The 16,899-nt window shown below is 47.1% G+C and overlaps 1 protein-coding gene across 1 annotated transcript in view; it reads left to right on the top strand.

Moving 5' to 3' along the window:
• DCDC2C (doublecortin domain containing 2C) overlaps positions 1-16,899 on the top strand; it is an 88,089-nt gene that overhangs the window by 11,591 nt on the left and 59,599 nt on the right. Inside the window, exon 3 of the mRNA XM_045369856.2 lies at positions 14,601-14,677. Within this exon, the coding sequence (XP_045225791.1) occupies positions 14,601-14,677 (77 nt within the window). The remainder of the gene's footprint in view (positions 1-14,600; positions 14,678-16,899) is intronic.

Raw genomic sequence — 16,899 nt, 5'->3', positions numbered from 1 at the left:
CCAGTGTAAACTGTTTTACAAATTAAATGTGGCATAAGCGTTTGCCAAGTCCAAAAATTCAATGTTTAAATGTTTTACTAAGTCATTTAGCCTTATCTTGTGATACAGTAATAATAAGCAGAAAGACCTAGCTTCTGTAAATTATTCTTTCCCAGAATTTCTGTTTTGGTCAAAATATATTAGTGGGAAAATTGAAGAAGCTTCCCAAGAGATTTTGATTTATGTAGAAATTTACTTAAAATTAATGAGAATACCATAATATACTTTTAATATTGTAATGGAAATGATTTTTAAAATACTTCAATATAATGAATTTGAAATTGCGTTTCATTAAATGGAGGGATAAGGACAATTAGATTAGAAACAAATGCTCTTGGGGTCTTGGCTTTCAATGACTGTGCCAGGTTGGTTTAATGAGAAAAGTGTCCTTGGTCTTACTTCAATGGAAGAACTTTTATTATAGTACGACATTGAGATTTCTGGTTTGTAATCTCAGGTTGTAGAGATTTAGGCAGATTTACTAGGAACAGATGAATCCCAATTCAATGTTTTTTCCCCCACGAAGAATGTGTTCCAATTCTACTCTTTCAGTGGGCCTATCCTGGACTAACAACAAGTGTACCATTCATTTAGACCACACTTTTGTCGTGGAAGAGAAGGACATGATTTACTGAGATGAATTTTTTAGATCACTGCAGCTACCAATGAATCTAACTCAAAGGTTGTTTTAAAATTAATTTCTTAATATATATTTTAATAAAGTGTTTTACATGATTTCCTGCCTTACCGAAAAGCCTGGATAATAAAATTTAACTTTGTCCAGGTGACTCAAGCTTAGGCTGCAGCACTTTGGGCTGGCTGAACCAATAGTCACTTCCACCATATTTCTTAGTGATCTTGCCAATGGCAAGACCACTGTTTGCCCTTTGCTGTTGACCTGTCAGGAGCACATTCTTTGGAAGCCTCTGCTTCCATTTTTAAAAAAGTACCCTATAATTCATGCTCACTGTAGAAAAATGAGAAAATATATGTAATTTAAAAGAAAAACATATTCATAATCCTATCATTCAGAGATTAACCACTGTTTTTCCATATGCTTTTGACATGGACACATTATACCTATACACACATGTATATACTTCTAGCTTTATAAATATATTTATTTAAGCAAAATGGGAGCATAATCTACTTTACTTTTCAAATTTGCTTTCTATTTAATGATGTATCGTGAAATCTCTACATGTCAAGAAATATATTCCTATAATACTTTTTAGTGGATTTAGAATATTGCATTAAGAGATGTAGAACATATGTTTTTGAAACCAGCCTTCTTTTGCTTGACATTTAGAGAACCTTTTTATATGTCCCACTAAACTGCTCTCCTGAGAGATTACACCAAGTTAAATCTGTGCCCACTGTGAGACTGGGTGTTTCCCACACCTCCCAAACACTGTGTGTTATCCTTAATTTTCCCAACACATTGCCGTGCTGGTGCCATAGCTTTGTGGAAATATCATGGGCTCTGTCATTTGGACAAATTAACTTCTCTGCTCAGTTAATGGGTATGGCTGTATCTATGAAATAGAGGTTAAATGTAATTATCCATGTATTCTGGTCATCACAACATCCTAAACTTTCCATCCATCCATCCATCCATCCATCCATCCATCCATCCATCCATCCATCCATCCATCCATCCAATTTAATCCTAATGCTTGTGTATTTGGAAGTGTTTGCTTTCCTGTGGCTGATTATGTCAGAGCAGGAACACAAAACCAAATAATATGTGTATGTCTACTAAGCCCAATGGTTCTTTCACTAAATATTTATTGAGCACTGGTTATGTACCAGGTACTATTTGAAGCAGTTATACAAAAAGGAAAAACATCCCTGCCCTCAAGGAGCTTGCATTTCAGGTGGTGAGACAGACAATAAACAAAATTCATACAATATAGAGTATGTGGGGGATATGAAATGTCATGCTGGGGGCTGTTCAATTTTAGATAGGATGACCAGGTAGTCTTCATTGAGAAGGTGACTTTTGAGTCCAGACTCAAAGAAGTGAGGGAGCTGCCTATTTAGATATCTTGGGCAAAAGCATCCTGAGAGGGAGAACTGATGGTGCAAAGGCCGCTGGTCTGTTGTTCAGGGAGTGACATGGACTTTGAGCGAGAGTGTTTGGGTACCATGTTGATAGCCATGAGTTAGGAGGCTGCTGCAGTGATCCAGGCGAGGGACAGTGGGGATTTATATCAATGTGGTGGCGCTGGTGATTATGAATTCATGCTGGGAGTCAGTGTGGGCAGAACAAAGTGAGTTCCAAGGACAGGGTCCTGGAGTGCTTAGAGGGCAGGGAGGTGAGAAGGAGCAGAGAGGGCTGGAGAAAGTCCAGGTGAGTGCAGGATGCTGGGTGATGAGAGTCAGGGTGGGCCATCTGTGTCAGATGCTGCTGACCAGATAAGGGAGATGAAGACTGAGATGGGACCACTGGATTTAGTAATATGGAGGTCATGGGCAGAAAAGAAGAGAAGAGAGATGGGAGATACAAACTGCCCTTTAATCGAATTTTGCTCTAAAGGAAAGAGAGAAATGTAGAGGTAACTGGAGGGGGAAACAGAGCCAAGAGAGTTTTTCTAAGAAGTGACATCATGTATGTGATGATGGGAGTAGCTATTGCAGAGGGAAAATTGATGATGTGGGACAAAATAGGGAGAATTACTTGAGAAATGGCCTTGGGTGGGTGAGGAAGATATTATAAAGAATAATAGTTGCTGTCTCTATAGGACTTGCCTATTCTGGACATTTTATGTAAATAAACTCAGACAACGTATGGCCTTTTGGATATGGTTTCTCTTAGCATAATATTTTCAAGGTTCATTCACATTGTAGCGGGTATCAGGGCTTCGTTCCTTTCTAAGGCAGAATTCCATTCTGTTGTATGGATCTACAGTATTTTGTTTACCCATCCATCAGGTGATGAACATTTGGACCTTGTTGGTCATAGCCCTGCTGATGGGGGTGAGGTGGTCCTCTTTCTCAGGAAAGAAGATGATTTATTTCCTTCTCTTCTGAAGCTCTTCTCTCTTCCTATTTTCTATGACTGTTGTTTCTTTTACTTGTGGGACTATTGTCATTTCCTGTCTTTTGAACACTGCTGTTTTGTAGAGTGCTCTCAAATTCATTTTCTCTTCGAGTTCAGGCCACCCCCACTCCATTCTCTCCATTACTTCCATAATCTTCCATGTGCCAAAGACCCCCTCTCAAAGTCAGGACCCACATCTCTAGGCCACTGTCACTTGGATGTCCCAAAGACATCTCAAACTCAGCATGTCCAAGTTTGAACTCATTGACCTCTGACCCCAAACCCAGTTGTTATTTTGTGTTTCCTATTCCAGAAGATGGAACTGTCCACCCAACTCCTAAAACCAGAAACCTGGGCATTTTTCTCAACCTTTACCTCTCCCAGCAACCCCCCGTCCCTTCCTGCCCACCCATGCCACCTCCTGATCGTCTCTTGAGTCCACTCACCTGCTGTCATCTTGGCTGCTCCTAGCCTTGTTGAGGCCGCCGAGTTTGGTCACCTGGAAGGAGTCCCGTGCCTTCCCCTGGTCTCCTTGCTTCCAAACTTGTCCCTTTGCCATGTGATCACGTTGCTCCCCTTGTTCACATACATTAAGGCACTCCTCTTGGCTCCAGGGAGGCGATGTCTGCACTACTTACCGTGATGTTTAAGGCCCTTCTTGATCTGGCCCCTGCATTCTTCTCCAGCCTCGCCTCTCACCGCTCCTCCCTCTGTGTCTGGGATCCAGTCCTTGATGGATTTTCAGTTTCCCAAAGGCCTCTCTCCATGCACCTATTCTCAAGCCAGAGTTCTGTGCATGCTGTTCCTCCTGCCCTGTTTAACTCAACTGACTGGTTTCTGCTTATAATTCAGGTCTCAACCTAAAGGCCTCTTCCTCCAGGGAGCCTCCTTTCTCCCCAGGGAGGGTCAGATGTTCCTCTCCTGTGCTTCCGTGGCACCCATGCTGGCCTCAGCAGAGCCCCTGGCACCTGGCGCTGTAATTGCTTGTTAACTTGTCCCTCTGTGCTCCCAGCCCTCTGAGGCCAGGAGTAGTGTTGGTCTTTTCCACCACTGCATTCTAACTCTTAGCACAGTTCCTACCATCAGAGGTGGGTCCTCTGTGAATGGGTCTTGAATAAATGAATGAAGCAGGGATTGAGTACTTACAGGAAGGCTGGTGACCGGCAGGATCTTAGGGGCAGGTATTCTCTCCTTGGTTGTTCTGTGGATTGGCCTAGATGAGGCCTTGCTTCTGAGTGGGGCTGACCAGGCCAATCGCAGGCTCCACAAACTGTCTGGCTGTCTGACTCTATGGGACGGCTTCTCTGGCTCTTAGAGTCAGCAATTTTGGAGGCCTGGAGAGCGTCAGTTCTCATTATATTTTTTAGCAGGGAGTGCCTCTGTGGGTGCATGATACATAAATAAGGTGTGTGGCTGTTTCTATCAATGAGATTCACATGGCCAGACCCCAGGTTGGTTCCAAGGAGTGAACCTCGCCTGTGTTCAGCTCTGGGACTTGGCTGTTGCTCTCTGGGAAAGTCCAGGGCCTTGTGGACTAGGGGGCAGCATAGGAAAGACGGGGGTCAGTTTTCATCGCCATGTAGTTAACACTGGGAACGAGCAGACCCTCACTGAGCACCCACTCTCAAACAAGCGCTGTGCTGGGTGGAGGCTTTTCCTATTGTGTCCGGAGTTGGTTCCTGCCAGTGGGTTCGTGGTCTCGCTGACTTCAAAAATGAAGCCGTGGACCTTTTGTGGTTAGTGTTACTTAAAGGTGGCATGGACTCAAAGAGTTTTACAATCCTCTTGCTAGCTACAGAGTGCTGATTGGTGCATTTTACAATCCTCTTGCTAACTACAGAGCACTGATTAGTGCACTTACGATCCTCTTGCTAGCTACAGAGTGCTGATTGATGCATTTTACAATCCTCTTGCTAGCTACAGAGCACTGATTGGTGCATTTTATAATCCTCTTGCTAGCCGCAGAGCACTGATTGGTGCATTTTACAATCCTCTTGTAAGACAGAAAAGTTATCCAAGTCCCCACTCGACCCAGGAAGTCCAGCTGGCTTCACCTCTCACTATCTCAGTGCCTTACAAAATCCTGCAGGCTTGGTGCAGCAGTTTTCATTTTCCAGGTGCTCTTTCCCACTGCATCCCAAGCCTCTGGCTGTCCACACTGGGTCTATTTCTGCTTCCTCATTCTGAGCTGGAGCTGCTGTATTTCTTTTTCGTGCATTTTCTGGTATGCTAAAGGGTCACAGTGAAGATTAGAGTTGACGTAGGTTGGAGGTCATGATAATGGGGATGGGGCAGCCGTGTCGGGCATCCCTCTGCCTCTAGAGCCCATCCCACAGGGGGTTGGATGGGGCTTTGACTGATGTCTTGGAATGTTGGTGGACACTCTCCGTGTTCTAAAGCATCAGGTGTAAAAACATGAGAGATGCTTCAGGTACCAAACCGGCCCCCACATCACCCTTAAACCTTATGTAAGGACTGTAAGTTAGTAAGTTTACTGAATGAAGAAACTATAGAAAGTAGTGAATGTTGTGGCATTTTCTCTCTCCTCCCTGTGGGTGCCTCATGCTCCTTCAAATCAGAGGTGAGGCTCCAGAGGATAGCTCAGAGTGCTGGGATGCTGTGGGAAGGACCAAGTCGGATGCTGCAGGGTAAAGCACCTCTTGAGAGGTTGAGGGTATGCTTGGGATGACCCAGCCCATGTGCCAGGGGTTTGGGTTTGCAGGTGAGTGTGGAGGTGGCAGCTGCTTCCATCATCCTCAAAGCACTTGAAGGATGGTGGGTTCTGTGCTGCCTCTGAAGACAGCATGGGGAGGCGGCAGCTGTGGAAACTGCACTTGTCCCCTCTGGGGAGCTGATGTGGCAAAGGTGTGTGCCTTTCCCTGGGAGGCAAGTGGATGCCTCAGAAGGTGGCCAGACTTGAGCTGTTTGAAAATCATTGCCAGCCATGGTAAAGGTCTGTGGGGATGTAGCAAAGGGTGTGGTTTGAAGCAAGAGTCAGCTGAGGAAGGTATCAGAAACATTCTGCATCAGGAACAGTCCAGCATGGAGTCTCTGTGAGGTTTTCAGAGGAACTCACTAAAGCCTGCATGCTCCCTGCCTCCCCAAAGAGCCACATTTGGACACCTGCCAAAGAAGAGGACATAGGAGGTCAGATGACAGTAGCTCCAGTTGTATTTGACACTCCCTTGTTCTGATGTCAAGATGAGGAGGAGGTTGGAGGCAGAGTAAAATACTATGAAACAATGAAATAACCATTCCCACATGCACCCTTCCCACATGCAGCTGGGTCAGGCTTGAGCTAAGGGGAGAAACTCTCAATGGGATATAGGATTAGGATTTAAATTGGACTGGGCAGGACATTCTCTGTGTCTGTTGAGACAATCAGATGACTTCCCATTTTTAGTTTGTTAATATTATGAATTACATGAATTGATTTTCAAACATGGAGCCAACCTTGCATTCCTGGGGCAAACCCCACTTGATCATAGAGTATTGTTTTTATATTTGTTGAATTTTATTTGCTAAAATTTTGTTTGGAAATTTTGTGTCTGTGTTCATAGAGGGATGTTGGTTTGTAGTTTTTTTCTCCTTGTAATGTCTTTCTCTGGTTTTGGTATCATTTCTTCCTTAAATGTTTGATGGAATTTACCAGTGATGCCATCCTGACCTGCAGTTGTCTTGGTGGAAAGGTATTTGGAAGAGCTTGTCTAGAATTGGCATTGTTTCTTCCTTAAATGTTTGATAGAATTTGCCAGTGGAGCTATCTGGGTCTAGAGTTGTCTTTGTGTGGAGAGTTTGAACTACAAATTCAACTCTGTAGTAAATATAGGGCTCTTCAGGTTATTTCTTCTTGAGTAAACTTTGCTAGATTTTGTCTTTTAATTTGTTCATTTCGTTTAAGTTGTTGAATCTATTGGCATGAAGTTGTTTATAACGTTCTCTTATTCTATGAATATCTGTAGACTCTGAAGTGATGTTGCCTCTCTCATTCCTGATATTATTTGTATTTTCTATTTTCCCTATATGTCCATCTACAGATTTATTAATTTTATTGAACTTCTCAAAGAGTCAGCTTTTGGCTTGTTGTTTTTCTCTATTTTTCCCCCCATTTTCTATTTCATTGCGTCTGTTCTAGTTTTTATTCTTCCTATTGTGTAGGGAGGCATGCATCTCTTTGGGGAATCTCTTCTCTCCCCCGCAACACTCTGTCCCCTTTCTCTTTGGGATGTCCTTTTCCTCCAGATGCCCTTCCTTCCCAGGGCTCAGGCTTTCATGAATGAGCCCTGCTGCTGTGTTGACAGACAGCTAACTTCCTTTCTCTGCATTTTTGTCAAAGGCATTTTGGAGACAGCATCTCAGCCCAAAGAGCAACCAGTGTTGGAGATTTCATTTTCAGTGTCAGGCTTAGAGGGAAGAGACTTTCAGTGGCGGATTGGCTGCTTCTACTGTGTCTCGCTTCCTCCCTTCTCACCTCCCTGCTAACTCCTCCATAGACCATCTTTGTCTTCCTAGGCTGGGCACAGAAACTGTCATCAGTATCTCTTCCCCATCCATAGGTCAACATTTGTCAGCAGCTTTGATCTTCTGTTGTAAGTATATGATCCAACTACCAGCAGAAAGGAGCAATTAACTTTGGCAAAATTTGTACTGATCAAGCGTAACTTGCATGGCCCTGCACTCGCCATACCTCTTCTATTCTTGGTGTTGTCTGCTCATAACTCTGATAGTTTTAATCTTCCCTCTTTCTTCCTTTTCTGTTATTTTATTTGTAGTGGCTATCATTAAAGCCTGTGCAGATAATGTAGGTGATTAACATCCAGCCAGAAGGAGTGGCTGTTCTCATTTGTTACTATTTTCTTTTTTTACAAAAGAGGTAATCGAAGGCTGTCTTCTGAATGTTGCTCACTCAAGAATACTTGTTGGTTGGTTAATTGCTTTGCATGTGCACTCCTCACTGTTTGAGAGGGGGGCTTAAGGTTGCTGGGGTGGTGATGATGGTGATGAGGAGAGAAACTTAGGGATGAGGAGCCGTTGGTAATTCAAAATACTTCAGAGAAGAGAAAGCATTTTTCAATTTGAAGAAATACATTCTGAAAAAATAAGATTTGAAATATAAAATTTCAAATTGCGTTCCATGTAGGAAGAGAAGTGAGGGGGCAAACACACTTGATCAGGAGCAGAGCTCTTGGCTTTAGCTTCCTGGCTGCTGCTGTGCTGACTTCAGAGAAGTCACTGCTCTCTGAGCCCCAGTCTTCTCATCAGAGGCATGGGATGCTGGCTTGGATGGTGCAGAGTTCCGCTAGCTCCAGCAACTTCCATTCAGGGTCTATCATCGTTCAAGTCAGGCACCATCCTAGAGGGACATCAAAGGGACTCAGACACGGACTTCCCCAGCCAGGGCATCCCAGTTAGGGGTGCAGGGCTTGGCGAGCTGGGACACCTGCTTCCTTCCCAACTTTCCAGAGGAGGCAAAATCCCAGCCTTTAAAATGATGATGGAACTTTACAAAGCACATGAAATCAGCGAAGTCAATCATAAAACCTGTGTTTTTTTTTTTTTTTTTTTTTTTAAGTAAAAGATTGCAACATTTTCTGAAAGATGGCAAACACCTCATTATCACCATGACCAAGAAGGCAGAGGTACCATTCCCCCCGACCATGTTTCAGCCACACTTGCCTGTTCTCCCACTTAGGAGCCCATGGTGCCACGTGAAACCAGAGACAGGGCTGTGGAAAGCATTGTTTGCCCAGGTTGACACATTTCTCCAGGAAGTGGTGAGGGACTGGTGGGAGGAGATTTCTGATGTCTGAGCACTCCTTACCTCAGTGTTCCAGAACGGCTAGCCTAGTAAGGCTCCTTGACATTTTGGGGAGATAGTAAAGCTGATTGTTTCTTTGACTCACAGCATCACAGAATGGGACTTGGAAGTGACCTTGGGGTGATCCAGTGCAAACTTTTTTCTTGACAAATGAGGCAAGAAACATAAAGACCACAGCACTTCCCTTGAGGTTTCCATGAATGGTGGCAGTTGTGTGTCTCTTTAAACTCCCAGGCTAAGCACCTACTGCAGGGTTGTTCAGCAGAGCCTTCTCTGTGAATTCATCCTGCACAGTGCTGAATATACGAGAGCTTCATCAGAATCATTTGCTTCAGATGAGATCCTCCTGTGGCGAAGTCTTTTCCTGATGCTAGATTCTCTCAGGTTTTTAATTGGATATTTTACGTGGAAGGGGCCATGGGGATGTTCTTGGAGGGTAGTCGGAGCAGCATTGGAGAAGTGGAGAGAGCAGGGACTTCGGAGCCCAAGATAAAACAACAACAAAGCCACAATAATTGCTGTTTGATATGGTTTTGTTATGTCCCCACCCAAATCTCATCTTGTAACTCCCACAGTTCCCATGTGCTGTGGGAGGAACTCCCACTATTGAATTGTAACTCCCACAATTCCCATGTGTCGTGCCAGTCCGAGGGATTGAATTATGGGGGCAGGTCTTTCCTGTGCTGTTCTCGTGATAGTGAATGAGTCTTACGAGATCTGATGGCTTAAAAAAAATGGGAGTTGCCCTGCACAAGCTCTCTTTGCCTGTCGCCATCTACGTAAGATGTGACTTGCTCCTCCTTGCCTTCTGCCATGATTGTGAGGCCTCCCCAGCCATGGGGAAATATAAGTCCAATTAAACCTCTTTCTTTTGTAAATTGCCGAGTCTCTGGTATGTCTTTATCAGCAGCGTGAAAACAAACTAATACACTGTTATCAACTGAATCCTCATTACAGTCATTTGCTAAGCACTTGACAATGCGTTATCTCATTTCAACAATTTTATGAGGTGTGCACTACTGCTGTTAGCACTGCATGCAGGAGGCAGCTGAGGCTCAGGGAGGTTATAAACTTGATCAAGGCCACACCACTAGTAAGTGGCAGAGCCAGTACTGGGATCCTGGATGATCCAAAGCACAGGCTCCTAAGTACTAGGCTACATGGGTAGGGATTCCAGTACTCATTTTGCTAAAAAGTAAAATAAAATGTTTTTTGATGGCTTATCATGGCCAGGACACTTAATAGCTGTGTGTTCTTGGGAAGATGATATAACCTCTCTGATTCTTTGTTACTGAGGTATTTTGCCTGGTTATGTTGAGGGTTAGGTATGAATGCAGGTAAAGAGTCTACTGCAATGCTTGATTCATGGTGGGTATTCAATAACCTGTGGTTGCTCCTTGGGGGAGACACACCTGTGGTCATCTTGAGTCTTCTATCTTTTAGATTTGGTTGAATTGCCTTGGTTGAAGAGGTCTAAAGCTCATGGCGTCCTTCAGCCTCTCAGGACAGATGAGTGGTGTGAGTCTTTGGCTCTGACAAGTGTGAATGAGGCTGTCATCACCATCAGACACATATGCTCAACATTGCTCGGGAGATTATTTTATGATGTACAGTGAAAAAAAGTCCAGAATCACATTATTTAATTGCTGGAGTTATTTAATTAGGCAGGTGATAGCAGGGTTAATGAATCGTTAACACCTCAAAAGAGCAATTAGCTCATTGTTTCCATAATTTTATGCAATGAAGCAGAAAGCTGGTTCTTAGGGTGGCTGTATTTTAACAGAATTTTGCAGAAGATAATTTCTGTTGTTTTGTTTTCAAACTAGGTCTGTAAATTCATGCTCGTTGTTGATACTCAGCATTAGTTTCTTTACCATGAGTATGCAGGTGTATATAATTTTATATATAGTATGATAATAGGGTAGAATGGATGCAGGTGGGCATTTCCACCTTCTTCCATGGCCTCTCTTTTCCTGGAATCCTTTTCAGAGCATCAGAGCTGTTTTTCCCTAGTCATGGTAGCATTCACTCATCCATTATTCATTTGGCTTCATGAAATAGTTATTGAATTCCTGTTGGGGTCACTCATCGTTCAGGCACTGGAGGTACTGGGTTGAACATGACAACCAGGGTTCCTGCTCTCAGAGGCTTCCATTCTACAAAGGAAAATGGAAACACATAAACAAACAAGAAAGCAGAGGCAGGATGAAGTGCTTGGATGAAAGTAACTGCAGGTGTGTGACTGGGCAGGGAGGGCCTCTCAGAGGAGCTGACGTCGAAGTGACTTCTTAATGTAAGAGGGGCAACCCAGGCAAAGATCCGTGAGGATGTTCCAGGCTCAGGTCCTGTGTGGGAGTGGGCTGGTGTTTCAGGAACTGCAAGATCGCAAGCGTGGCCAGAGTGCAGGGAGGCCAGGAGGGGTGCAGAGACAGGGCAGAGAGGCAGGCAGTGCCAGCTTGCGTGGCCTGAGGGTCAGTGTGAGGGGTAGGTAGGATAAGGGCGAGCCTCACTGAGGGGCGTCCGGCCGCCTTCTGATTTGTGTTTACAAAGGCTGCTTTGCTTGTCATGAGGGAAGGATTGTCTCGGGGCAGGGGAGAGATGGTGGAGGCGGCGAGGAGCCAAGAGTCTGCCGTGTGGCTTTGAAGGAGAGCTGACGGATGCACGGATGGCATAAAGGTTGAGAAGACTCGAGAACGTCTCCCAGATTTTGTAGTTGAACAAATGGGGCCAGGGTGGCACCATTTTCTGAGGTGGGGAAGCCTGGGTTCATCCACTGGCTACGGATAAAATCAGCAATTCTATTTGAGCCGTAACAAGATAGAGGTGCCTGAACAGCCCCCTTCCTCCCTTCTGTCTCTCTCTGTGTGTTTCGGTGTGTTTGTGTGTGTGGGAATCTCATATTTATTGGATTGAATATTTATTACTGTGTTATAGGTATTGTGCCTTTTATAAAATGTTACCTCATTATTATTCTCGTAAGAACTCTAACGCACGATGATCCCCATTCTAAAAACTCATCAGCTGCTGCTCAGAGAAGTGCAGTTGCTTCTCCAGACCACATGGATAGTAAGATGTAGAGCCGGGATTTGAATTCAGATTTGACTAGTTCCAAAGCCTGGGGTCTTCCCCGTCTGCCAGGCGGCTTCTGAGATTCACTGTGTTCTCACTGCCTCTCCGGCAGCTCTCTGTTCTGATGAAAGGCACCGTAGGATCCCAGGGAGGTGCCAGAGTGGCCTCTCTGCAGCAGCTGCGGCTGTCTTGGTTCCTCTCACCCTTCTCCCAAAGCCCCCATGAGACACACCTCCCTGGTCTCCTTCAGGGACAGAAGACCCAGAGTAACTTTTGTCCCTTCTCCTCTTTAAAACAAAGTTCTCACTGTTAATGAGGTGTGCAGCTCATTCTCTCTCTCACTGTGCATCTGGGGTGCATGGCTTGGGTGCTGTTCTTGGCCAAGGCACTTTTATAGATGACATTTACTCAACTTGGGGTGATGTAGTCGAGCTCCCGTAACATTAATAGGTTAAGTGGTTTGTCTCATGGTCTTGTGCTTGAGTTGTGAAACCCAGCCGGGGTCTGGGCCTCGAGGAGACAGAGTAGCAGGGCCCCAGGAGGACCCTCCCTGCTGGGCCAGGCAGGAAGAGTTATTACCACTGTGTCTGACTCAGGGAGCAGAGCCCCCCAGTTGTCGGCCTGGCATTGGAGTGGGCAAGTGGGCAGGCAGCAGGTCCCCGGCAGAGGTGAGGGTCAAGAGCTGGGTCCCCAGGCAGAGATGGGAAGTGAGGGAGGGACACGTTTGCCCAACCTGAACTCCTCATCGGGAGGGGACTCAGATGCCAGGGGACTCTGGAACCTCTTCTGTGCTAAGTTGGGTCTGGGTTGGGAAGGGAGAGGGGGCTGCGGCTTGGACAGGAGGGTGTGGATTAGCAGCGTTAGGTGTGGAAGGAGGCCCTGTTGACAGGTTCAGGCCACCCGAACTTCTGGGGGATGGGGTGCAGGTAGGGCCCGCACCATGGTGTCTGTGCTGGGAGTTTCCTGGGTGGGTGTGAAGTAGGTAGTAGGAAGGATGCTGAATGAATCCGGCTTAGTGCTGGGGTGATGATCGATTCTGATGTCAGCCTAGAGGTGGCTCCCCAGCGCTGGGCCTTGGAAGGGCAGTGAACATGGGCCCTGGAGGTAGAGAGGCTGTGGGGGCTGGAGCAGAGGCCCTCACTGTGCAGCAGAGGCTGCGGGAAGCACATGGACTGGCTGGGGGCCAGGGTGGCTGAAGGAGCATAACATGGAGGGTGTAGGGTGCAGAGAGTGACAAGGCTGGTCAGGTGGATCCCAGAGGGAGACGAGCAGAGAGTGATGAGGCGGCGGGTGGATCGCGGAGGGATGAGCAGAGAGTGAGGGGGCTGCGGATGGATCCCGGAGGGAGACGAGCAGAGAGTGAGGAGGCTGCCTGGTGGGTCGCGGAGGGAGATGAGCAGAGTGATGAGGCTGCCCGGTGGATCGCGGAGGGAGATGAGCAGAGTGATGAGGCTGCCCCGTGGATCGCGGAGGGAGATGAGCAGAGTGATGAGGCTGCCCCGTGGATCGCGGAGGGAGATGAGCAGAGTGATGAGGCTGCCCCGTGGATCGCGGAGGGAGACTGCACCCAGCGGTGTTGTCGCGAAGACGATGGTGTCCGTGGGAGGTGACAGAGTGGGACCCTGGCCAGGATCCGTTGCGTGGATGTTGCCATCGTCCAAGTGAGAGACGTCGGGGGTGGGGTTTGTGAGCCAGGCGCTGGGACTGCAGTGGAGGTGTGGGCAGAGGCAGACGGGTCTCAATCCAGGGGAAACCAGGGGTGGGAGGTGTGAAGGGACCCCACGCTTCTCATCCTGGTGGGCTGGGGATGTAGAGACGGAACACGGACAGGGGAGCAGCTCTTCAGAGGAAGGCCAGGCCTGAGGTGCTGGGGTGTCCTCCGGTGAGCCTTAGCCTTGTGGGAGGGACCAGGACCCGTCACTTGGCACGGGGTTGGGGGTTAACATCCCTTCCCAATCAGAGCTCCCCCCATTTGCTTTTCTGTACATTCTTAAACAGCAGGGCTGTGAGGATGACTGGCTTTGCTTATCTGGGACAGGTCTCAGTAGTTATTTTCCCCCATTGTGTCTTATCCGCAGTGGACCTGAGACTGATGCTGTCCCCAGGCCATAGTGGTTGGCCCGGCCTCTCAGGCTGCATTCACAGCAAACAGGAGAGAAGGCGGAGGGTCTCGCACCTCCTGGCCAGGACATTCTGGTTGGAGTCTTGTAATGAAATCAGAAGCGATATGTCCATTCTTGGGGCCCCATAACCTGACCAGCAGAGCTCCTTGGCATAGTAGGCCATCGACGCATGCTTCGTGGGGACCATGGGGAGCCTCACTCGCAGGGATGCACGGCCTTTTGTGGCACCTTTGCCCGTCAGCCCGGCCCCCGCACCCTGCACTTCCCTCCATGTGCACTGCAGAGCCCTCAGCCCCAGACCACCTCGCACTGTGCTTGCTGGGATCTTCTCCCCCAGCACCCGGTCTGCCTTTCTCTGCATCCCTCCTGGACCCGCCCTTGGGTGTTCTATTGACAAAGGGATTCCCCCCTTTTCTTATGTTTTGGGGCAGTGCTGTGCACACTGTTGAATTTAACGAGTGTTGGCTAATTTGAACTGAATTCTCAGGCGTATTTTTTCCTTTTTCAGATCAAACCGGTGGTGCATTGTGATATAAATGTGCCTTCCAAGTGGCAAACATATCATCGTATATCTCGACATATAAAGTGAGTACAATATTATGGGTGAAAAAAATCAAACTGTGTCATAGCTCCCTAAAAACAATACTTTCTATCCTGACAAATGCCCCTTAGCCCTCTTTCGCCCTGCCCTGCCGTGCCGTGCCGTGCCCGTCTCGTGCTCTCACTCCCTGACAGGTGATTTCTTTTTCCTAGACCGCTTTCTCTCTGATTTAGCTGTTCATGTGCTACCTTTTCTCTCTCCTCTTGAGCCCTGATTTTGGAAAAGAAAAACAATCCAATCACCATGCCATTGTTTGCAGAACAGTTCACCTGGGGATGCGAAGATAAGAGCATCCTACACACAGCTCAGTTTTAGGCTCTGAAGTTTTGTTTTGATATATATATATTTTTTTGAGACGGAGTCTCGCTCTGTAGCCCAGGCTGGAGTGCAGTGGCCGGATCTCAGCTCACTGCAAGCTCCGCCTCCCAGGTTTACGCCATTCTCCGGCCTCAGCCTCCCGAGTAGCTGGGACTACAGGCGGCCTGGCCCACCACCTCGCCCGGCTATTTTTTTGTATTTCTTAGTAGAGACGGGGTTTCACCGTGTTAGCCAGGATGGTCTCGATCTCCTGACCTCGTGATCCACCCGTCTCGGCCTCCCAAAGTGCTGGGATTACAGGCTTGAGCCACCGCGCCCGGCCTGTTTTGATATTTTTTTAAATGTAGCAGTTGCAGCTGCACATGTTGAAGGGAAATTTAAAAGCTGTTTCCCCCACCCCTTGACCTCTTGCTACCAAAAGGCCCTTGAGGGCGACAGCACATCCAAGTCAGGTGTTGCTACAGGAACGGAGTGCATTAGAGCCTCATTGGCCGCTGCCCTGGGATGCTGCTGGCAGTGCCAGGCACCGAGGTGCTCAGTGGGAAGCATTGAGGATAGTTGTGATCACTGTGTGCATCCATCTGCATTATGTTTTGGGGGTTGGAAAAAGACAACACACTTGACTCAAACTAAACGTTGGTTTACATCCTGGCTTTTGGTCTTCCCAGCTTGGGACCTGCGCCTGCTGCTTCGCTCTGAGGTTGAGTCTGTCTCCCACTGTGGAAAACAGGGCTGAAAATATCTGGGCCGCACACTGTGGTGAGGGTTAGCTTCAGGAATGTTTGCAGCCAGCCCCACAGTGCTTGTCACAGCGTAGCAGTTCTCTGCATGGCAGCTCTTCCCCTCATCCTTTTATTGGGATGTTTTAGTATTTTAGTGATTAAAGGCCCTGGCATGGACATCTTTCCATTTTACCATGTTCTGGTCTAAATGGAAGGAATTTCAGCGAGTTTCCAGAGAATGCTGAGCTCTTTATGTGGGGGTGCCAGCCTTGTGTGAGCCAGAGTCACCTCTACCACCTCCCCTCTCAGTCCTGAGAGGCAAGGGCTTGGAGGCTCATGAAACTGGAAACCCGCTGATTTACCCGACAGATCCCCAGGCTGGGAAGGAGGAAGATGAAGGAAGTGTGACCGTGAATTCGCCAAACTTGGCCCCTTGCACTTTTCCTTAAAATCTCAACGACCATTTATTTAAAAGACCTTACTTTAAGCTTCCGCACGGGGGCCACCTAAATACACAGATCTTTCCACACCACTTTTCATGTATCTAAGAGCTGTTCTGAAATAATAAGACACAGTATTTCTGAATTTTGTTAGTGATGTCTTTCCTGCAGAACGTACAGCAACCTCAGGGAACATCGTTGGTTTGTGGGTCCTTCTTGACGAAAACACCATTCCTAAAGCCACATTTCATGTGTGTGACCCAGGCCATCAATGATCCTCACTCATTTGACAGACATGATTATTTTTTTCAATGAGAAACCGTGCACTCCGGCAGCATTTGCCTATCCTTTGTCTTGGCGTGTTGGAAGTTCCACTAGATGGACCCAAATATCCATCTGAGTGCAGAGTCCTTCCTACCACACAAAAAAATACCTGATCGTGTACCTTGGAGTCCTTGTCACTATAAAAACACATAAACAATAGTTATGACGGCTTTCAGAGGCTTAGATGCTCAGGAGAGAAAGGCAGAGTGTGACCCTGGTCAAGAGGAGAGTTGGCGAGGGAGTGGCTTGTCGACCTGTGTTCTGCAGCAGCTGGATGCTGGAGAGAGAACCCAGGGGCTCCCCTGACGAGGTCACTGGGGAATTGAGCTGGTAGTGACTGCATGAGTTGGAAGTCACCGATTTGGAGGTCAAGGCTCAGATTGAAGCCCTGGTTCTGGCACT

The sequence above is a fragment of the Macaca fascicularis genome, chromosome 13 (assembly GCF_037993035.2).
Source record: "Macaca fascicularis isolate 582-1 chromosome 13, T2T-MFA8v1.1".
NCBI classification, from domain to species: domain Eukaryota; kingdom Metazoa; phylum Chordata; class Mammalia; order Primates; family Cercopithecidae; genus Macaca; species Macaca fascicularis.
This window is presented reverse-complemented; position numbering and strand designations above follow the sequence as displayed.